At 40.7% G+C, this 23,265-nt stretch overlaps 1 protein-coding gene across 7 annotated transcripts in view; it reads left to right on the plus strand.

Annotated features, from left to right (window-relative positions):
• The window catches only part of NUMB (NUMB endocytic adaptor protein), an 86,535-nt gene that overhangs the window by 36,722 nt on the left and 26,548 nt on the right, over positions 1-23,265 (plus strand). For 4 of the 7 annotated variants that reach the window (XM_060175508.1, XM_060175513.1, XM_060175509.1 and 1 more), the window contains 2 exons: positions 5,417-5,491; positions 11,825-11,857. In XM_060175508.1, coding sequence (XP_060031491.1) covers positions 5,417-5,491; positions 11,825-11,857 — 108 coding nt within the window. The remainder of the gene's footprint in view (positions 1-5,416; positions 5,492-11,824; positions 11,858-23,265) is intronic. The other 3 variants (XM_060175512.1, XM_007521741.3, XM_016187543.2) reach the window with 1 other exon arrangement.

The following is a 23,265-nucleotide window of genomic DNA, read 5'->3' on the forward strand; positions in this document are numbered from 1 at the left end:
ACTCCTTTGAACATATTTCTTTGTTTCCAATATCTTTTATTAATTGGTTGTTTTAGAGACTTTCTAGGATTTAGCTCTGAGTTTTCCCCGAAAATAGTTTATTGGTGATGGGAACTAATAACATAGACATCTAATAGCTGGCAGATTATCTTTTTTTGGTGATCATTACTAGGATTATTCATCAAAGGTTACAAAATGGTGAGACTACAATTCTGCCCTTTTTTTTTCTTCAGTTATCAGCTATAATATTTCTATAAAGCAGAGCTCACCATATTTGCTCTTTGGTTAGCAGTGGTATAGTGAATTAGGAACACAGGGTAATTTCATTTATGAGAGAAATACTGAACTAAGATGATCTAGGTCCTGCTTCAGCTATATGTAACATTACTTGAATGACTCCTTATTTTCAACCACTTAAAAAACAGCAATAAGTAATATGTAAAAGCATTAAACTATAGGCCATTAATTAAATAGAAGAGTAAGGTCATGTGGGATAGGGAAGAAGAGGAGTCAAATTATATCTGAGTTTTATTTCTGGCTCTTGCTATTCAAGATCTCACCTAAATCATTTAACCTTTTGACAGCTAAGAGTAACATTTGAACTTTGGCTCTTGAGGTTTTTTTAGCTTTTGTGATAAGACCTAGTTCATATACTTAGGTCTGTGATTTCAGATATAATTACAGTCTAAGTTTATAGTTAAGATAACTTGTGTTAATTTGATTAATCTACTTCTCTTGAGTTAAAGTGCCCAAACAAGTATCGACGCAGTGTTCTACACACCTGGCATCCTGTATTTGGGAAATGATGCGTGTAACATAGGTTGTGATAACGTGCCTTAAAGCGGCGTATAAGTTAATGGCTATTATGTCACATTTTTGTTAATTCTGGGAACTGCTGACTTTACAGTCCTTCACATCAGAGCTCTGCATTTCTTCTCATGGCTAACATTTCTGAAGGGGATGGGGGAAGTCTGATTTTTTTTTTTCCTTTCTCCCTCTGTCAGGGAGAGTAAAAACGGCTTCATTCATCCGAAAGCGAAATCCCACACACTAGTTTCTCGCAAGTGCGTTTTTGTGAATAAAAGTCCCTTACTCAGAAGGAGTTTGAAAAAAGACAAAAGAAGTGCCAGTGTCAAATATTTTAGCCATTAAGGCATAAATCAGCTGCAGTTCTTCAGTGAGATAGTGTCTCAGAGAAGAGGCCTCTTGAATAATGTCTGTGTCAGTGGACATGTTTTCTCAGTCTAGTCAGAAGCAGGCCAGTTTTTATCACATTTCTGGAATAGTGAGTTTGAACAGTACCAGGAATTGTACCAGGAAGAACCACTGTCTCTCCTAATATCTGAAAAGAGCATAAAGTGAAGTCTGTGACAGGAACAGAAGATTGTGCCACTAAGTGTCCGTTCATGTGAGATATTGTTCTCTTCTTTGTACTAGCTATTCCTTTAGCTAGCATAATTCCCTGTATTGAACCCCTTCTTCCCTTCCTGCCTTCCTGCCTTTTTTTTCTTCCTTTCTTTCTTTTCTTCCTTCCTTCCTTTCTTTTCTTTCTTTTTCTTTCTTTCTTTCTTTCTTTCTTTTCTTTTCCTTCCTTCCTCCCTTGCTTCCTTCCTTCCTTTCTCTTTCCCATCCCTTCTGTTTCTCTAAACTAAAACTATGCCCATATTAAGGTATAGTTTGAATCATGTTACTAGTTTGCAAAAATAAATGAATGAATGAATAAATTAGCTTTTGTTTCTTTTTCCAGAAAGTAAGACAAAGGAGGGGGAGAGTAACACCACTCACTACACCATTTCTTTTTTAATTTCTTTATTGGGGAATTAATGTTTTACATTCAACAGTAAATACAATAGTTTGTACATGCATCACATTCCCCAGTTTCCCATATAACAATACAACCCCCACTATGTCATTTATCATCCTTCATGGACCTGTATTCTCCCCACCCACCCACCCCAGAGTCTTTTACTTTGGTGCGATATGCCAATTCCATTCCGGTTCTACTTGTGTTTTCTTTTCTGATCTTGTTTTTCAACTTCGGCCTGAGAGTGAGATCATCCCATATTCATCCTTCTGTTTCTGACTTATTTCACTCAACATGATTTTTTCAAGGTCCATCCAAGATCGGCTGAAAACGGTGAAGTCACCATTTTTTACAGCTGAGTAGTATTCCATTGTGTATATATAACACAACTTGCTCAGCCACTCATCTGTTGTTGGACACCTGGGTTGCTTCCAGGTTTTGGCTATTACAGATTGTGCTGCTAAGAACATATGTGTACACAGATCTTTTTGGATGGATGTGTTGGGTTCCTTAGGATCTATCCCCAGGAGAGGAATTGCAGGGTCATAGGGTAGGTCCATTTCTAGCCTTCTGAGAGTTCTCCAGACTGTACTCCACAGAGGTTGGACCAATTTGCATTTCCCACCAGCAGTGTAGGAGGGTTCCTTTGACCCCACACCCTCTCCAGCATTTGCTGCTGTTCCCTTTTCTGATGTATGACATTCTCACAGGAGTGAAGTGATATCTCATTGTTGTCTTGATTTGCATTTCTCTGACAATCAGAGACTTGGAGCATTTTTTCATGTGTTTCTCAGCCTTTTGGATCTCTTCTGTGGTGAATATTCTGTCCAAGTCCTCCCCCCATTTTTGGATGGGGTTATTTGTTGTCTTGTTGTTGAGTCTGGCAAGCTCTTTATATATGATAGTTATTAAACTCTTGTCTGATGTATGGCATGTAAAGATCTTCTCCCATTCTGTGAGGGGTCTCTTGGTGTGGGTAGTGGTTTCTTTTGCTGTGAAGAAGCTTTTTAATTTGATGTAGTCCCATAGGTTTAAACTTGCCTTAGTTTTCTTTGTAATTGGATTCGTTTCATTGAAGATGTCTTTAAAATGTATGCGGAAAAGAGTTCTGCCAATATTTTCCTCTAAGTATCTGATAGTTTCTGGTCTAACATCCAAGTCCTTGATCCACTTGGAATTTACTTTTGTATTTGGTGAAATACAGTGGTTCAGTTTCATTCTTCTGCATGTTTCAACCCATTGTTTCCAACACCATTTGTTGAAGAGACTCTGCTTTCCCCATGTAATAGTCTGGGCCCCTTTGTCAAAGATTAGATGTCCATAGGTGTGGGGTCACTACACCATTTCTAAAATTCTCCCCTCTTCATAGTTGGGACGTGGTGGCTTAGGCTAATGGCTTACAATACAGTTGTTGATACATGAGTACAGTTTCCACATCTCCATGTGATGCTTGTCTACAGAACATTCTCACCCACAACTTAAGACCCCAGAGTCATCCAAGTTCCTCTCTTCCATTCCTTCGAGCCCTGTGTTTTAGTGTAGTACCCTCCCCTGTCCAAGTTTTACTTGTATTTTCCCTTTGTCCATGTCTCCCAAGTTCCACTTATGAGTGAGGTCAGAACAGTATCTGGCCCTCTCTTCCTGACTCATGCCACCTAACGCTTTCCCTTCAAGTTCCGTCTGAGAGGAGTCAGAGATAGGGATTTCAGAGTTTCTGGTCTAATGTCTAGGTCTGTGATCCATTTTGATACATAGTATTAAGTGGGAGTCTGGTTTCACTTCTCTCATGTGGCTGTCCAGTTTCCCCAGCACCTTTAGATGAAGAAAGTCTCTTCTCCCCGACTGAGTGGTTTGGGCCCCTTCATCTTTTATTACGTGGCTTTATATGTGTGTGCTCCTTATGCGTTCTTGATTCTGTTCCATTGATCCAAGTGTCTACTCTTTTTCCAGAACCATGCTGTCTAATGACTGTCGCTTTGTGATATGTACTAAAATTGGTGTGGTGCCTCTGTTTATTTCCTATTTTTTTCCTAAGTAGTACTTTGGCAGTTTGGGGTTCTTTTGTAGTTGTACACAGTTTTGGACAAGTTGTTCGGCTTCCTTGAAGAATGTCATTGGGTTACCGTGAGCATTGTGTCTTATACTATCTATTGAATCTTTTTTAAATTGGCATTGGTTCACCAGCATTAATCATATCACCATTTTCCCCTCCCCTCTCCTATGACTTTGCCTTTTCCTGTTGCTGCTGTGTATATCCTTGTTGTAGTCTACCACTTAGCACCTTGATTAGAGTTCGGTAGCATTTAGTGCCTGCTGTCGCCATCTCCTCCTCCTCTTACTCTTCTGTGACAGCTCTTTTGGGACGATCATAAATCTCATTCAGTGAGAACATTGAAAGGGGAAGTAAAGCAACTTAGCAACTCTGCTTTCGTGCCCCCCCCCCCCTTTAGTGCAAGCATTTTGATGCTTAATTTTTGCCATTTAACAGCTGCTGCATAGCAGCTAGTCAGGTACACATAGAAATAACCTTCGTGCCTGAGTACCCAGGCTCAAGACCTGGTCCTGTCTGCAGGAGGAAAGCTTCACGGGCATTGGAGCAGTCCTGCAGTTGTCTGCCACCACTCCCTCTGTTTCTGCCACTAGCAAAAAAATGGAAGAAGGGGCCAGGTGGTGGTGCACCTGGTTGAGTGCACGCTTCAATCCCCTGCTCCCCACCTGCAGGGTGAAAGCTTTGCAAATGGTGAAGCAGTTTAGCAGCTAGCACACTCTCTCTCTCTCTCTCTCTCTCTCTCCCTCCCTCCCTCCCTCCCCCTCTCTCCCTCCCTCTCTCCCTATCTCTCTTTCCCTCCCTCCCTCTCTCTCTTTCCCTCCCTCCCTCTCTCTCTCCCTTTTTAAATTTTTTAAATTATCTTTATTAATTGGATAGAGACAACCAGAAATCAAGAGGGTGGGGGTGATAAGAGAGAAAGACAGAGAGACACCTGCACTGCTTCACCACCTGCAAAGCTTTCCCCCTGCAGGTGGGGGCCAGGGCTCCAGCCTGGGTCCTTGTGCATTATAGCATGTGCACTCAACCAGGTGCGCCACCATCTAGCCCCAGCTCTCTCCCTTTGTATCACCCCCTTCCCTTTTGATTTCTGTCTGTATCTATGCAATAAATACATAGACAATTTTTAAAAATTGGGGGAGGGAAAGTCAGGGGCTGGGCAGTAGCTCAGCAGGTTAGGTGCACATGATGCAAAGCGCAAGGACTAGCATAAGGATCCCGGTTCGAGCCCCCGGCTCTGCACCTGCAGGGGAGTCACTTCATAAGCAGTGCAACAGGTCTGCAGGTGTCTGGTTCACTCCCCCTCTTTCTCTTCCCCATCTCTCTCCATTTTTCTCTGTCCTATCGAACAACAACAAGGGCAACAAAATGGGAAGAGTGGCCTCCAAAAGCAGTGGATTTGTAGTGCAGGCACCGAGCCTCAGTGATAACACTGGAGGCAAAAAAAAAAAAAAAGTCTTTTAGGACTGGTTGAGCTATACATACACTGAGCCCCAGTGATAACCTTGGGGCAAAAGAAAAAAGTTACATAGCTGTAGCTCTTAACTATTTTCTCATTTTTACAGTACCTTGGCCACGTTGAAGTTGATGAGTCAAGAGGCATGCACATCTGTGAAGATGCTGTAAAAAGATTGAAAGCTGTATGTATTTTATGGTTTTCAGTGTTAATCTTTGTACCTACTATAAGTTTAGATTTTGTTGAGTTAATTTTAACTATCCAGTAGTTACATACAGAACAGTGTTTCTCTTAAGGCACAAAGTATGGACTCATTAAGTAAAAAAAAACATACTGTCCATCTGAGATAAAGATTATAGCCCAGCCTCTTCAGTTTATGCCAGGCATTATCCATATGGTGCTTTTGATTGGAAACTCATTAGACAATTGATATGAAATCTTACAACAAAAGTACTCTAAAGCCAGTATAATGAAATTGTTACAGTCAGTGTCTTAGGGTAAGGTGATAACTGGTTTAAAGTACTGATTTAAATTTACCATATGAAGCAGCTTTCCAGGAAAAAGCAAAGACATATGTTGATGGAAAATGAGGTTTTACATTTGGAAGGGGAGGGGCTTGTTATTTTATTGACTCCTGCTCCCTCATTTTCTTCTCTGTCCCTCTGTAACTTGAGCAACATATTTCTCTTGCTCTTAGCACAAGATTCAGCATACTCAAATGAAAGTATTTTTTTCAAGATAAATACTGTTTACATGTTATGCCATAGAACACAATCCAGGCACATGCCTGTGTATTTGATAAGAGAATGAGTTTAGAGTTTACAAAGGCTTAGTGTGATTTCATATTTTGAATAGGTTTGAAGAATGTTTCGTAAACTGACAACCCTCTTCACAGCCTTCCTCTGTTCCAGTGTGTGGCCTTTCCCTCTTGCTCTGAAAGCTTTGTCACTTCTGCATGCCTTTGCCCCAATAGCACTGAGTACTTGTTGCTTTGGGTTTGCTGATATGGCAGGCTGCCACATTTGGCTACTAATGAGTGCATCTCTCTCAGTCTGCTTGATCATTTAAATTTTTTTCTGCTTCTTGGTACATTTCTGTATGATCTTATCTGTAGTTCTACAGTATATGTACAAAATGAATGAAACAACCAACTTAGAGAGAGATGGCCTTTTTTTTATGCTTGATTTTGTTATAGACAGGGAAGAAGAAAAGTGATTGGTTTTAGTAGACAAAATCCTAAGATAAATTAATGAATGGAGACATGCACATAAATGCATATACACATATACATGTATACTATTTGCCTTGGATTATGGTGATTTGATTAATTCTTAAATGATTGAATTGCTTGCTAGTCTACTATGCTCTCTAATTACCATTACTGTTAAGGGGACTTATACCCAGGTATTATATTGTATATGAAACTATAATTTATAGGACCGGTGAGGCAGCATAATAGTTTTACAAAAGACTTTCATGCCTGAGGCTCTGAGGTCCCAAGATCAATCCCCAGCCCCACCATAAGCCAGAGCTGAGCAGTGCTCTGGTTTCTTATCTCTGTCTCATTAAAAATAAGTAATAACAAAAAAATAATAGTAAGTAATACCGTGGTCTGGGAGGTGGCGAAGAGGATAAGGCATTACACTCTCTACCATGAGGTCTTGAGTTCAATTCCTGGCAGCAATGTACCAGAGTGATGTCTGGTTCTTTCTGTCCTCTTACTCTCATGAATAAATAAATTATTTAAAAATATATATATTAAAAAAGAAACTATAATTTGTATATATTCAGTCATCAGCTTATATTTTCCAATTAAATACAGCTTCAGGTAATGCAATTTTCCAGGAAAGATAAATTCAATCTTTTTTTTAACAAAATAGCTTGAGTTGGTCAAAAATGTTTAAGAACATTTTCAAGTAATAAAGTAATTTGCCCTAAAGAATGCTTAGAATATTGCTGACTAAAACACAATAGACAAATCAGTGAACATAGTAGACAAGATAAACCCTAAACAAATTATGAATAGTTCCTAAAATCTTACTTATTGCTAGAGCATGACTGTGGAGTGAGCCTCTTATTAAGACCTATCCATTATTTATTGAGAGCTAGGCCAGCTGACATATGCACTCAGGGCTCACATGTGCAGACCCTGTGCTATACTGTTGAGCCACCTCCCAGCTGCTGAAAGCCTTAGTTGAAGAATAGGTAGGGATGGCTCAGTTTGCAAGGAGATACCAGGAAATTGTTCTTTTTAATTTTTAAGTAGAAATGTCTCTTTATAGGTAATGTATTTATCATATGTAGTACATAAACAAAATACTATTTTTAACAATACTAAAAACTACTAACTTGAATTATCTAGCTAAATTTTTAGTTGAATGAATTTTGTCTTTCTTTCAACCTTTTGTTGGTGCAGGGGATTGAACCCAGAGCTTTATACCACTGAACTGAACACCTAGACCCTTAATTAGCCTTGAATTTTTTCCACCAAGATTATAAACCATTGCAAGATTATTTTAGATACGTAACTACTTAGATAATAAAATGTAGTTATTTTTAAACTTTCTACCAGAGATTTGGTACCCAGAACAACCCATGAAGAATTATTTTGGGGGCCCAAGAGTCAGTTCACCTTGTGGGGTGCCTGCATTGCTATGCAGGTGACTCAGGTTTCAACCCTGCCTGGCACCACATGGGGGTTGCTGTGGCAACTGGTAAAGCTTCAGTGCTGTGGTACCTCCCCCTGTCTTGTCTTCCTCTTTGACTCTATCAAAAAAAAAAAAAAAAAATGTGGCCGGGAGCCGGGAAATCATGCAAGTACAAGGCCCCAGTTCTACAATAAAAGTAAATATTCTTTTGCCTCTAATAATGTCTGACACACAATGGCCTCTCAAATAATATTCTGGAATGAGTCTACAGAAAACAATTCATTCATGAATGTGTGATTAAATTGCATCTCATAATCATTCTAGCCCTATCTTCTGTTTAATACTTTAAAGTTTATGGAACCCTTTGTAAACCTCTAGAAGATCCCTTTTGAATACATTGACCATTTTTTAAATTAATTACTTTACTGGATGTACTTATTCTTTTGAGCTTTGAAGGAAAGAAAATTGTCCACTTACAAACAAACTTTTTATTCCAGAACCCCATCTAGATTTAGAATCAGTGTTATATATAATTTTACATAAGTAAAAATATTTTAAAATAAGTTTGAATTGGGGATAAGAGTCAATTTCCTATTTGTTATACTTAGTAACTCCCCCTCTCCCCCGCCCCCCCCCCTTTTTTTTTGGTCCAGAGTTAAATCACTGCTCAAATCTGGTTAATGGTGGGATTTGAACCTGGGACTTTGGAGCCTCAGCCAAGAGTCTGTTTGCATAATCATTATGCTATCTACCCCTTCCCACTCCCACTCCCCTTCTGTACAGATATTCTTATGTATATTGTGAAGCTTGCAGAAACTTAAAACTCTTAAAGATGTTATTCTTCTCCCTAATAGTGGACAAAAATTTGATTTTTATCTTTTCACATTTCTGCTATGTAGAAATTCTAGTTTCCCTTTTGTTGCCTGTCACCAAACATTTATCTAATACACACACACACACACACACACACACACACACACACATATAGTCTGCTGTGTCAGGTGCTTATAGTTTCTCAAAAACTACACCTCTGAAATTGGTTTTTAAATATCATAAAGGTTTCTCTTAGTGTTTTGAATAAATGAAAACAAATGTTAAGGTATATAGGCCTATAGAAGAATTAAGAAGAAAAGGCATGTTTGTAACTGGTTTGAATGTAAAATCTTAAAGTCTAAAGAAATATATAGCTTGGATGTACCAGTTAAGGAAACAAATATCAAACCTATCACTTGAATGATCTTTGAACTGAAAAGAAAAAAAAAAAAAACCTAACATTTTGGTGCTATTTAAATTTGGGAGAACTGAGGAAACAGGATTAGTTGTAATAATAGTTTTCCCCCTTGAAGTAATTCCTTACAGTTTAGGAAAACTTAAACTTCAGTTACAAGTTACCAATATACTTGATCTTCTCAAATGAAAAAATATAACTAAACAAGATAGTATTTTAAACATGCTTCTCAGAGCACAAGATGTTACTTTTTAATTTTTTATGTACAAAGTTAGAACTACTTACAGTCATCTACTTCGTGTCATGATTTCACAAATTAGCCATTTAGGGACTGAGATTAAATAGGCAAGTGCTAGGAAGGAGTCTTTGCCAATCAGCGCCTTGATGGCGTTGCAGCATGAGGAGTGATGTCATTATCAGTCTGCTTTGACTATCTTGGCATTCCTCCAGTATGCCCTTCCTTTTAAAAGGGCTGCTTTTCCCATTGTCTCTGTAAATGTCTCTCATTGTCTTGGTTTTTGACTAGTTCATTAAGCTGTCAGTTTCTAAGATGTTGGGGTTTTTATTCACTATTTGATATATTTGTTTTAATATGTGTTCTTGTTTTAGCAGGTAAAAGAATCATAATTGTTTTAAAAAACATTAATATTATTCTCTAATAACTATCTTTTATGCATTTTTTCACATCAACTTTATTCATTAACACCTGATATATCTTTTTTTTATAAAAGCAGACAAACTCCATGTTTAACAATAGCTTTTCTGGGCACTAATATTAACAGATCTCTTTCCCTCCCCCTCCCCCCCAAATGTGGTGACTCTTGTCTGCATCCTTAAAGCTGGTGATTACTCACAGTCTAACAGAACTAAGGGTCTCCAAACTTGGCAGCAGAAATAAGCACTGTTTTACTAAAGTGATGATCCCCAGTTGTCCTATTTTTCCAGTTCAAATTTAAAATAATTTCTTGGAATCATTTGCTATTTGTGGCTTTCAAATTTTAGGGAGAAAATAAACTAGTGTGTAAGAATGAGTGAGTTTGTAATTTGAGTCAAGTTTCGTAACAGTTATCTTTTTGTAGACATCAAAAAATGGATTTTACAAAAAGAAGAGGGGTAAAGTATATATACTGCAAGCAAAGCTAGGAAGCAGGACTTAAGCTTTCTTGCATATGTTAGAACTTAACCAACTTGACATAAATTCTTCAAATTTTAAATGATGGCCAGTTTTCAAAGTTAATATATACTGTTAAAATGATGTTGGGACTACAGCTAACTATATCTCTCTTACCTATATAGTTTCAGAATTGTATATGTAATGCCTATGCAAGTTTCTTCTAAAATAGTAGCATTTAATAAGAAAAGTAGGTCAACAAAAGGGAAAAGAAAGAAAAAGAGAGAGAAAGAAAGAAAGAAAGAAAGAAAAGAAAAAGTAGACCCTGTTCCTTTCACTTTGCTGTGATCCACAGATGTGGTTTGGCACTCCGGTTTGTTTTCTCAGTTCAGTTAAGAGCATTAGCCTGTGTCCTTTGTGGACTTACTCTGTTTGGAATAGAGCATATCTGTTATTTCCCAGTGACTATTACAGAATTGATTGGCACAGACATACACAAAAACCAATCCTAGTGGATTGAATTAAGAATCCTCTAAATGCAATCTTAAATTCAATAAGAAAAAGGGTGACAGGGATCCTTATGCACACTTAAATTTTCTTAAGCAAGTCTTATGTTAAAAAGACTGTTTCCTTATTTATTGTGAGAGGGAGGAGGCATTCCTGCACTATTACACCCTCCAAGGAACTCCCGTATGGTACCAAGATTTGAACCCAGGGCTTTGTGTTTGGGTGACGTTTGTGCTCTGAGGAGCTGTCTCCTAGTCCCATACTCGTACATTTATGTGTGCCTATGTGGCCATTCAAAGGTGTACATTTTTATGACTTACATATAGTTAACACTAATTGTAAATGGAAAGTGTATATGGAGCTGGTCTTCTGTTTAGTAGTCACTGCTATAAATTTTAAATGCTAGGGTCAGGCAATGGCACATCTGATGGATTTCCCACATTGCCAAGTGTGAGGACCTGGGTTCAAGACCCTCGTCCCCACTGACAGAGAGGAAGCTTCACCAGTGGTAGAGCAGTGCTGCAGGTGTCTCTCTTCCCTCCATTTCACCCTGTCTACCACATGGAGAGAAGTGGCTGGCTGGGGTAGAACGGCTGCTGGGAGCAGTGAATCCACCAGATAGGCACCAAGTCCTAGGGATAAGCCCAGTGGCAAAAAACAAAAATCAAATTCAATGCCAATCTCATCAGAACCGTTTTTTTTTTTTTTCTCTCTGCTGCCAAATTTGAATTATCTTTGTTTCAAAGAGTAAATGGGGAATACTAAACCAGCTGGTTGCCATGCGTGGGCACAGGCTATGACTCTTCTCACTCTGCCCGTGGATCCTTAGGCCGCACAGTGTGACTCCCTGCAGTTCCGTGCACCCTCCCTTTTCCCTTGCCACTCCTGGTATGATAACTCTGAAGCTCCCCCTCCCTTTCCCACTTTGCCCGTGACTCAACTCTGTATGTGCTTATTGATGTGAAACACTGGGACATTTAGCCCCTACAGTAATAGCGCTCGACTTGTCCCCTGTTCCTCCAGGAAAGGAAGTTCTTCAAAGGCTTCTTTGGAAAAGTAAGTTTGATGCCACATTTGTGCTTGCTTTATAAGGAGTTACACCCCTAGTATAGCACTGACATGTTTGTCAAAAAGAAGTACAGCTTTGGTAATTAAGACTGCGTTATCTATGAAGGCTAGGTTGTAGAGAATACTGATCTGGTTGACAAGTTCTTCTCTTGCCATTATCACTGTGCACGAATTGATTGTGTGTGGAAATAGTGAATTTGAAAATTACTATCTTTGAATACTCCCTTGAGTATCTCTTAATACTAAATCTGATGATTCATAGCAAATTCCACATAAGTAATGTAGATTTTTAAAACACTCTCTTTGTGGTCTGGGAGGTGGCATAGTGATAAAGCTTTGGACTCTCAAGCAGGAGGTCCTGAGTTCGATCCCCGGCAGCACATGTGCCAGAGTGATGTCTGGTTCTTTCTCTCTCCTCCTATCTTTCTCATTAGTAAATAAAATCTTAAAAAACAAAAACAAAACCCTCTTCAAAACTAGGTGTTAAGAGCCAGGAAAATAGTACGATGGATTATGCAATGATCTCTCATGCTTGTGGCACAGACATCCCAGTTTCAGTCTCCCAGCACCCAAGAAAAGACAAGACCAGGAAGCTGGTAAAATAGCCCAGTCAGATAGTGTCCCCCAGCAACTGAAGAAAGCTTCCGTGTTCTCCGTCTCTCTCCCTCCCTCTCTCTCTCTCTCTCTCCCCCCCCTCCCCCTCTCTCCTCTTTCTCCCCCTCTGAAAAAAAAATCATCCCAGAGCAGTGAAGACTATAAAGCTAGATGTTAAAATAAATTGATTTTTCTTAATTAACTGTTCTTATTAGCCTACTATGCTAACTGATTTTTTTTCTTGCTAACTTGAATTTTTAACAATCGGATTTTGCTTTATGTCCAATAATGAAGAAATGGAGAAATACTAAACTCAGGTGAAAACTGAGTGTACCAAAATTTCACAGTGATCTTTTCTTTTCCAATCTAAGTTATGTTTTAGGTGAAGAGATAGTATATTGACTCAAGTTAGAGGATTCCTCTGTGACTTTAACCCAGTGCACTAAGCTATGAAAACTACATCAGTGTCCTCTCTATAGATGCTTCTCAAATGATTGCTTAATGTTCAGATTCCATAGAAATAAAACATATAAGGTGACAGTACACAGATCGTTTTCTAAAATTTTTTGCTCAAGTATGTTTAGTCTACCAAAGCATCTCAAACTGAGGCAATAAAAGAACTATCATTAGATAGTTGAATATAAATTACCTAAATTCTGTTGCTTTAAAATCCTATCATGTTCTCCCCTCCCACACTGGGTAGGTTTGTTACTTTGGAGATTTTTATGAAAGTACAAATGGTTTCCATTTCCTTCAGAATTAGCCACTTTAGTTCTGACTCTTGAAAAGAAGAAAAAAAAGATTCAGTAACACAAGAGTTGGGGGTTGGGAAACACAGAGCGTCACTCTGAGACACGATACTGAGCCCCATGTCTTTAAGTCCATTGCTTCAACCACTGCGCCACCTTCCAGATGACTAACTTTTTGCTTTTGTTTTTGTTTGTTTGGTTTTTTCACATGTTCCTGTTTGGGTAATTCTGCTATAATGTAAAAAATATCTGAAGAATTTTTAGATTGAGTGGTTAATTCAGCAAATTCTGTGTCTGAAATGAAAAGTCAAATAACGGGAGTCGAGTGGTAGCGCAGCTGGTTAAGTACACGTGGCACAAAGCTCAAGAACCAGCATAAGGATTCCGGTTTGAGACCCCGGCTTCCCACCTGGAGGAGAGTCGCTTCACAGACGGTGAAGCAGGTCTGTGGGTGTCAAAAAAAAAAAAAAGAAAAAGAAAAGAAACAAATAATGTGTCACAGTGAAAAATATTAGTGGAGCAGGCAGGGGTAGACAGCATAATGGTTATGCAAACATTGTCAGCCTGAGGCTCCAAAGTCCCAGGTTCAGTCCCCCGCACCACCATAAACCAGAGCTGAACAGTGCTCTGGTTAAAAAAGAAGAATAGTATTAGTGGAAATTTGGGTTTCAGTCAAATTAACAGCTTCATAGAGTGAGGAATCCCTATCTAGAAAAAACCCTGTATACAGTAGCATCATTGTAAATAGGCACTATAAATGTTAAGGAAATATATTTGTGAAATATTTTTCTTTCCCAAATAGAATCTCTCAAACCAATTCCACATCACAACAATCATCATAAAAGTTTAATTGTCTTTCAGGTAATCAGTTTTTAATGTCTACATAAATTAAGATAACCTTGTATATAAAGGGTAGATTGTAAGAAATATTAACTTACAGGGAAAAACATGTATAATACAATTTTTGAAGAGTCTCACATGGGTTGGGGAACAGATAGAGGCCTCACCTCCAAATCAGTCCCAAGGAGGCAATACTGACTGCTGCTTACAGTGGGATCACAGTGCGTCTGCAGCGTAGCTGACTGGTTAGTGCTGTGCCTATGTTTTCACCACCTTTGCTACATGATAAGTTTATATGGCATGAAAAATAAATTGAGTCATCTCACTTAGTTTTTGCAATAACCCTGAAATTATTATTCTCCCTGGTTTGCAATTCTGAGGAAACAGAATTTTAAAAAGGTTGAATGACCTGCTTTAATTCACAGAGCAAGTGATAGAAACCAGAACTTGAGCCAGATCTGTCTTCAGAGCCTAGACTCACAGTGACTGTTAGACCACCGCTCTTCTTACGTCACCTGTCAGTACCATTGGCAAATGTGCTATCTGTATCGGTATATTGCTACTATACTATAGTTTATATTTATTAGTTAACATATTATTGCTGAATATTTCACATATTTAACCTTTATAGATACTACTAAATACAAAACTTCTTGAGAACTCACTGTTTTGTTTAAACAATAGTAACTTAATGTTGGATTTTATCTCTATAGCCAATTTACATTTTTTAGTTAATTTTTTTTCGGCGGTTCTAGTTGTTTAATTTTTATAATTAGATCACTACTGACTTTGACTTATACAAGATTTTTTAAGATATCCCACAGTGGCATCTGTGAAGAGATGTCACTATTTGTATTCTTACAGTACTGAGGAAGCAAAATGGTTTTATGACAGGGTTATTTTATTCTAAAATACAAGAATTTTAATTATAACACATCATTGAAAGAGTTTGGAAACCCAGGACAGGGGCAGAGGCGGCAAGAAGACAGCACTCATAATCTTACCAGGAGTGTGTGTGTGGTTTTTAAAGAAATTTAGATTTATTTATTCATGAGAAAGATGGAGGAGAGAGAAGGAGCCAGACATCACTCTGGTACATGTGCTGCCGGGGATCGAACTCAGGACCTCATGGTTCAGAATCCAGTGCTTTATCCACTGCGCCACCTCCCGGGCCACAGGAGTGTGTTTTTAAATAAAAAGCTTCCCTTCAAATTGGAGCCTTCTAAGTCTTTCAGGTTGCTGCGGATCAGCTCACTCCCATGCAAGGAATGGACTGGACTAGTGAAAGACTTGATGTGTGTTGAGTTTGCCAGGCCAGTTGTGGTTTAATAAAAGTTCAGAGATGAAGACTCTTTGTACAGTATGTCATAGGTGGTTTTGTCCAGTACGATTTCTCATAAGTGTTGATACTTTCTTAGACTTCACCATCTATGGTTTAATGGCCCAGGAAAATAGAATGAGTTAGCAAGAAGTATTTCCATCAGACACTTAAAAAATTTTTTTTAATATTTATTTATTTATTCCCTTTTGTTGTCCTTGTTGTTTTATTATTGTAGTTATTATTGCTGTCATTGTTGTTGGATAGGACAGAAAGAAATGGAGAGAGGAGGGGAAGACAGAGAGGGGGAGAGAAAGATAGACACCTGCAGACCTGCTTCACTGCCTGTGAAGTGACTCCCCTGCAGGTGAGGAGGCGGGGGCTCGAACCAGGATCCTTATACCGATCCTTGCGCTTTGTGCCACGTGCGCTTAACCAGCTGTGCTACCACCCGACTCCCCATCAGACACTTTTTAAAAAAATTTTATTTATAAAAAGGAAACACTGACAAAACCATAGGATAAGAAGGGTGTAACTCCACACAGTTCCCACCGCCAGAACTCCCTATCCCATCCTTTCCCGATAGCTTTCCTAGTCTTTTTTTTTTTTAATATTTATTTTATTTTATTTATTCCCTCTTGTTGCCCTTGCTGTTTTTTTTATTGTTGTAGTTATTATTGTTGTCGTTATTGGATAGGACAGAGAGAAATGGAGAGAGGAAGGGAAGACAGAGAGGAGGAGAGAAAGATAGACACCTGCAGACCTGCTTCACTGCCTGTGAAGCGACTCCCCTGCAGGTGGGGAGCCGGGGCTCGAACCGGGATCCTTATGCCGGTCCTTGTGCTTTGCGCCACCTACGCTTAACCCGCTGCGCTACCGCCCGACTCCCGCTTTCCTATTCTTTAACTCTCTGGGAGTTTGGACCCATACTCCCAGGGTCATTGTGGGATGTAGAAGATGGGAGGTCTGGCTTCTATAATTGCTTCTCCGCTGAACATGGGCGTTGGCAGGTCGATCCATACTCCCAGCCTGCCTCTCTCTTTCCTTACTGGGGCAGGGCTCTGGGGACGCGAGGCTCCAGGACACATTGGTGGCAGGGAAGTCAGGTTGCCATCATGCTAGCTAGCATCTGGAACTTGGTGGCTGAAAAAAGTTAACATATAAAGCCAAACAAATTGTTGACTAATCGTGAACCTAAAGGCTGGAATAGTGCAGGTGAAGATTTGGGGTCTCCATTTTGAAGATAGCTAGTGGGTCTATTTTAGTTATATTCCAAAGGGCCCACGACTATACTAGTTTTTTCCTGAGCCTGACCTCTGATATGCAGGTGGACCCAGGTTATTGTCCATCAGACACCTGTATATGAAAGTCCCTGATTCTGCATTGATAGCCAAAAGGGCCGCTTGCTGTTTGCCTCAAGCTGCTTCCTGAACCTGACCCATCATTTCCGTCCTCCTGCACCATCAGATACCTCTCACAGCTTTAGTGGTGGGAAACAGATAAGCCTGAATCTGCTGTTGAACTGCTATTAACCCATTATAAGCTCTCATCCATCTTAAAAGTGTGAAGGGGGAGAGGGGGAACCCTGAGAACCTGAAATATTTTCCCCAAAACTAGCAGCACTAAATGTCTTTTCTTAGGAAAGCCATGAATGTTCTCAGTATGTTAAAAATCACTACGTACAGCTCATTAGTGTATTTTATCCTATTAGGCAAATATTTTATTAAGTAATTAGATAATATTTAACATCTGAAAATGATTTTATAATTTGAATATATATGAGGAACTTGATGAGCTAAGTAATCTGTATCCCCATTTTATGAGGGACTGACTGAGCATAGAATATACAAAATGCCATTCAACTACTCAGTCTACCTTTAAGGTCACATTAAAAAGACAGATTTTATTTATTTATTCATGAGAAATGATAGAAGAGAGAGGAAAAAACCAGACATCACTCTGGTACATGTGCTACCAGGGATTGAACTTGGGACCTCATGCTTGAGAGCTCCCGGATCACTTCAGGTCACATTTGTATAGAGCTTTATGCTTTATGATGTTCTCTGACCTTCCTAATTTTCTGTTCAACAGCTCAGGGAATCAAATATGGTAGTTCATGAAACTACATTTCACAAGAAATAAACAAGCTCAGGAGTCGGGCGGTGGCGCAGTGGGTTAAGCGCATGGAGCGCAAAGCGCAAGGACTGGAGTAAGGATCCTGGTTCGAGCCCCCGGCTCCCCACCTGCAGGGGAGTCATTTCACAGAAAGTGAAGCAGGTCTGCAGGTGTCTGTCTTTCTCTCCCCCTGTCTTCCCCTCCTCTCTCCTTTTTTCTCTGTCCTATCAACAGCAACAACGGCAATAACAAAAACAATAAAACAACAAGGATAACAAAAGGGAATAAATACATAAATAGAAATAAGCTCAAAGCTGTCAGTCAGCTAGTGGTAAATGACAGTGGCTACCCTACCTAATGCCATGGTTAAGCGCACACAACCATGCTCAAAGACCTGGGTTCAAACCCCCACCCCCCACCCACAGGGCCACACTTCACAAGGAAGCAGTGAAGCAAATCAGCAGCTGTCTTTCTGTCTCCCCTCCTCTCTCAATTTCTTCCTGTCCTGTCTAATACAAAAGTGGACCAAATAGCTTCCAGGAGAGGTGGATTCATAGTGCTGGCACCGAGCCCCAGCAATAAACGTGGTGGCAATAAAATAATAAAAATAAATAAATTTTGCTTATAAATATAAGCAAAATGTGCAGGATAGCCTGCTGGAACTCCAGCATCAGCCATTTCTGCTTTGATGTCTAGCAGGAACCTCATATCTGCTGTCAGAAACCAAAACTCCTAACCTCTCCCTGAAACTACTTCACTCAGTCTTCCCATTTTCAGTCTCTTCCCATTTCAGTACACAGCAGCTCTGTCTCTGCTCTTGCTGAAAATCCAGAATCTGATCTTGGCTTCTTTCTCCTATGCCATCTCTACTTCTTCTAGTCCCTGTGTTACTGCCTCCACATGGTTGCCTTCATCCCAGCCAGTTTCTCCTCCCACCTGAATTATTGTAATGGTGTCCTACTTCCCCTGCTTTCACCATTGTGTTCCTGCCATCTCTTCTGAAAACATCAGCCTGAGTGGCCTTATAGGGCGGAGCTCTAAATGTGTTACTCTACTGTCCCATATCCTCAGGTGACTTCCTGCCCGTCTCATAGTAAAAGCCAAGATCTCTGGGACCTTAAGAATTATGTATGAATCACCTCGGTCCCTTTCCTTTATTACTTTCCACTGCTTCTTGTTCCTTCTGATCTATCCGTAGTGTCCTCCTTGCTAGTCTTTGAGCATGTTTCTACCTCAGGACCTTTGCACTTGCTATAACCTCTAGCACACGCACACACACACACACACACACACACACACACACACGATACACTTGCTACCCTTCCAGTCTTTACTAAAAAAAAAAAAAAAAAAAGTGGGGGGTCGGGTGGTGGCGCAGTGAGTTAAGCACAAGGACCAGCATAAGGATCCCGGTTCAAACCCCAGCTCCCCACCTGCAGGGAAGTTGCTTCACAAGCTGCGAAGCAGGTCTGCGGGTGTCTTATCTTTCTCTCCCCCTCTCTGTCTTCCCCTCCTCTCTCCATTTCTCTCCGTCCTATCCAACAACAAACAACATCAACAATGGCAATAATAATAACCACAACGAGGCTACAAGAACAAGGGCAACAAAAGGGGGGAAAAATGGCCTCTGGGAGCGGTGGATTCATGGTGCAGGCACCGAGCCCAGCAATAATCCTGGAGGGGAAAAAAAAGTGACGCATTAACTGAACATTGTATTTTACCACACTTCATATACAAGCACTCAGTATTTCCCTCCCAGTTTCATTTTCCTGACAGGATATTGTTATTTGCCATGAATATTCTGCTTGTCTCTTCATCTCCTCACTAAAACATAAGTTTCTGAAAACACGCTATTTGCTCGTTGCTGCGTATTATATACCCACTTAGCTCCTCCAGAATATTTCCATTGTGAATGACAAAACACACTGCTTTCAAGTTCACACGGTGGGGGAGAATGAGGAGCCCGCCAAATCACAGCAATGAGAGGTAGTAGGACAGAGAGAGGATGACCACAAGGCCGCAATTTAGGCTTCTAGGAGATGACACTTGCCGGGTGAGACTTTAAAATGTGGACTCAGACCTTCAAGGTAGCTCACCTTGGTGGGTGTACCTGCTTACCACACTAGGAGAGACTTCAGTGCCATAGTCTTTCTCTCTCTCTCTCTCTCTCCAGTAGACCCAGAACAGTGACAATGTCCCAGTGACAACAGACAACAAAAAGAAGCCAAAGTAAATTAGAGGAGAAAGACTTTTCAGACCAAGAAACAGGAATAGGGCCACTGGGGTGAGAGAGAATATTCTGGGGATAGACAGAAAGCAACAGGAGGTAAGAGCAAGTTTTGGGTGTGGATGGCAAAGGGGGGTGAGGGTTCTTCACAGGGAAAAGGGGCCTGATGAATTGGACGGATTTCTGTGGAGTTTTAAATCCACTATTAGAATAATCCCTAGCTCCCCCTCCCCCCTCAATTAAAAGTGATTTGGAAAACTATAAAAAACTAAATTGTCTCCCCAAACCTTTCCGTCACCAGCTGATTGATGCTGATGCGCGACATGCTTACCATTTCCTTCCAACCCCACCCCACACCCCACCCCACACCATTTCCTTCCAACCCCACCCCCACACCCCTTGACGGCTCACTTTGAAAAACTGGGGGGAAGTGTTCCAGATTAAAAGTCACTGTATTTCTAGAGAAGCCACCATTGGAGATATTGCATGTCTCAAATCTCTAGAAAATTGTTTCTTTTCATTCACTTGTTTGTCCTTTGAGAATACTGAGAATACTATCACTCTTTTGCAATTATAAGCCACAATTTTTTCATTACACAATTTTGCTCAGAAATTTAAATACCGTCAAATTACAGATTTTAAGGCCCTTCTCGGCTTAAGTAAAAATGAAGTCAAGTTTCCTGAGAAAAAATAGAAGTCTTGGCAGTCGGGCGGTGGCGCAGCGGGTTAAGCATGTGGCGCAGAGCGCAAGGGCCGGTGTAAGGATCCTGGTTCGAGTCCCCGGCTCGCCACCTGCAGGGGAGTAGCTTCACAGGCGGTGAAGCAGGTCTGCAGGTGTCTGTCTTTCTCTGCCCCTCTCTGTCTTCCCTTCCTCTCCCTATTTCTCTCTGTCCTATCCAACAGCAATAAAACAAGGGCAATAAAAGGAAATAAGTAAATTTAAAAAAAAGTCTCTTATGTATTACAAGGCACAGTAATATGGTTGCCTGTTCATGTATTGTTACTTCTCTATAATGACTGGGTTATCTTTGTGTGTAGGTATGACAGACAGACTGATCTGCGATTCTTTACACACTGGGTACCCTTGAAGACCTGTTTGGTTTGTAACGGAAAGAACTTTGTACAATAGAATGGCACATAACTGTCACCCAAAGTGACTTGCTATGCCACTTCTGCCCAAATTGGTCTGTTTGCCACTACTGCTTCTTAGCATCTCATAGCTATGCCAAATTAGGCTTCTGTGTGTCTCCGTAGCCCTTCTTGGCTTTGGCTTTGGCTTACATTAGAATAGTTAGCTGTTCTGCTTTTACCTGGCGTATGCCCAGCGGAATTGCCTTGCTTACAAATATTATGTTGATTAATTGCACGTCTCATTGAGACCTTGATAATCAGAACTTTAGAATCAAACAACACTTCAGATCTAGATCTGAGTTGAAGTAGAAAATAGATCAGCTGGTAGTCCGGCATAGCGCAGTAGGTTAAGCGCACGTGGTGCAAAGCGCAAGGACCGGCAAGGATCCCGGTTCAAGCCCCCGGCTCCCCACCTGCAGGGGAGTCGCTTCACAGGCGGTGAAGCAGGTCTGCAGGTGTCTGTCTTTCTCTCCCCCTCTGTCTTCCCCTCCTCTCTCCATTTCTCTCTGTCCTATCCAATAACGACAATAAAGCAACAAAGGCAACAAAAGGGAATAAATAAATAAATAAGAAAATAGATAAGCTATAAACACATTTTTAAGGAAGAGAAGAATTTGGGGGCTTAATACCAAAGAAGTTGACTTTTTTTTTCCCCCTCCAGAGTTATTGCTGAGGTTTGGTGCCTGCACTATGAATCCACTGCTCCTGGAGGCCATATTTTTCCGATATATTGGATAGGACAGAGAAAATTGAGAGGGGAGGGAGAAAGATAGGCACCTGAAGACCTGCTTCACCCCTTGTGAGGCGACCTCCCTGCAGGTGGGGAGCTGGGGGATCATATCAGGATCCTTGCACGGGTCCTTGCGCTTCATGCCACGTGAGCTTAACCCAGCGCGCCACCGCCCAACCCCCTTGACTATTTCAAAATAGTGAATTGTTTTGCAAAAACGATGTATCAGTGATCACTCTCTATGGATCATATCAGATCATCAAATGATGGGGTCCAGGTGGTGGTGCACCTAGTTGACCGAACGTTACAATGCGCAAGGACCCAGGTTCAAGCCCCCAATCCCCACTTGCAGGAGGAAGCTTTGTAAGTGGTGCAGTGCTACAGCTCTCTCTCTCTCTCTCTCTCTCTTTCCCTCCCTCCCCCTCTCTCCCTCCCCTCCTCTCAATGTCTGTCTCTATCCAATAAAGATGATTTAAAAAATAAACACACATTATGCCCCAAATAAAATAAAATAAACACAAATTATTATTCACTTTTGTGAATTTTTTGTTGGAACAAAGCCATACCGGGCAGGGGTAGGTAGCATAATGCTTATGCAAAGAGACTCTCCTGCCTGAACCTCCCAAGTCCCAGGTTCAGTCCCCTGCAGCACCATAAGCCAGAGCTGAGCAGTGCTGTGGTTAAAATAGTAATAATAAAGCGATGCCCATTTGTTTGCATATTTCCTGTACCTGCTCCTGTGCCACAGTGGCAGAGCTGAGCAGTTGCAGTAGAGCCTGTGTGGCATTAAATACCTGATAACTGGTCCTTCACAGGAACGGCTTACTATCCCGACTGGAAGTCAGGGCTCCTCATATGACCAGAATGTTAGATGAAGGCAGTTGTAAGGCTCTGTCAGCCTAAGAATATTACCGACTTGTTCCAGGGGCACTGCTGGTATTGGAGGTCTTTCTTCTCCACCTCCACTTCCTTCACTCTACAGTTGAACTCTCACCCCAGCCCTGATGAAGTAACTCTCAATGTTACACTCCCATTACCACATTTGGTTTCTGCAGTGTTACAGCAGTTTGTTTCAAAGGGTATTTATGTCACTAGGATAAAGATAGCTACATTCCATACTTACCTCTGTGCTATCTTTTAGTTCTTTAGTTTGCTAACTTTGACCTTTTCTCCTAGGATAATGATTTAAGTAGTGAGTTGTAGAGCACATCAGGATAGAATAAACTCATTTTCTCACTTTCTAATAAATGACCAGGAATCTGTTATCAGAATGAAAGACTAGAGCTCACAAGTAGTACAGAAGCATTGCTACATAGATTTTGTGAGAAGGAGTTGGTACTTAATTTCAGCTATAGTCATCTTTGGTTACTAACATCTCAGTATTTGACTGTAGCAAATTGGCAAGTCACTGTGATGTTTGAGAACCTGCATCTCACTGTGTGGACCAACACAAGGATTTCCTGTTTTCTTCTTCTATGTAGTAGTCAGAGGTCATGAAACAGGACAAAACACAGTGTCTCGCTGATACATTAGTACAGCACCATAAAAATTAGAGGTACCTCGGGAGTCGGGCGGTGGCGCAGTGGGTTAAGCGCACATGGCGCAAAGCGCAGGGACAGGCATAAGGATCCCGGTTCGAGCCCCCGGCTCCCCACCTGCAGGGGAGTCGATTCACAGGCGGTGAAGCAGGTC

The sequence above is a fragment of the Erinaceus europaeus genome, chromosome 16 (assembly GCF_950295315.1).
Source record: "Erinaceus europaeus chromosome 16, mEriEur2.1, whole genome shotgun sequence".
NCBI classification, from domain to species: domain Eukaryota; kingdom Metazoa; phylum Chordata; class Mammalia; order Eulipotyphla; family Erinaceidae; genus Erinaceus; species Erinaceus europaeus.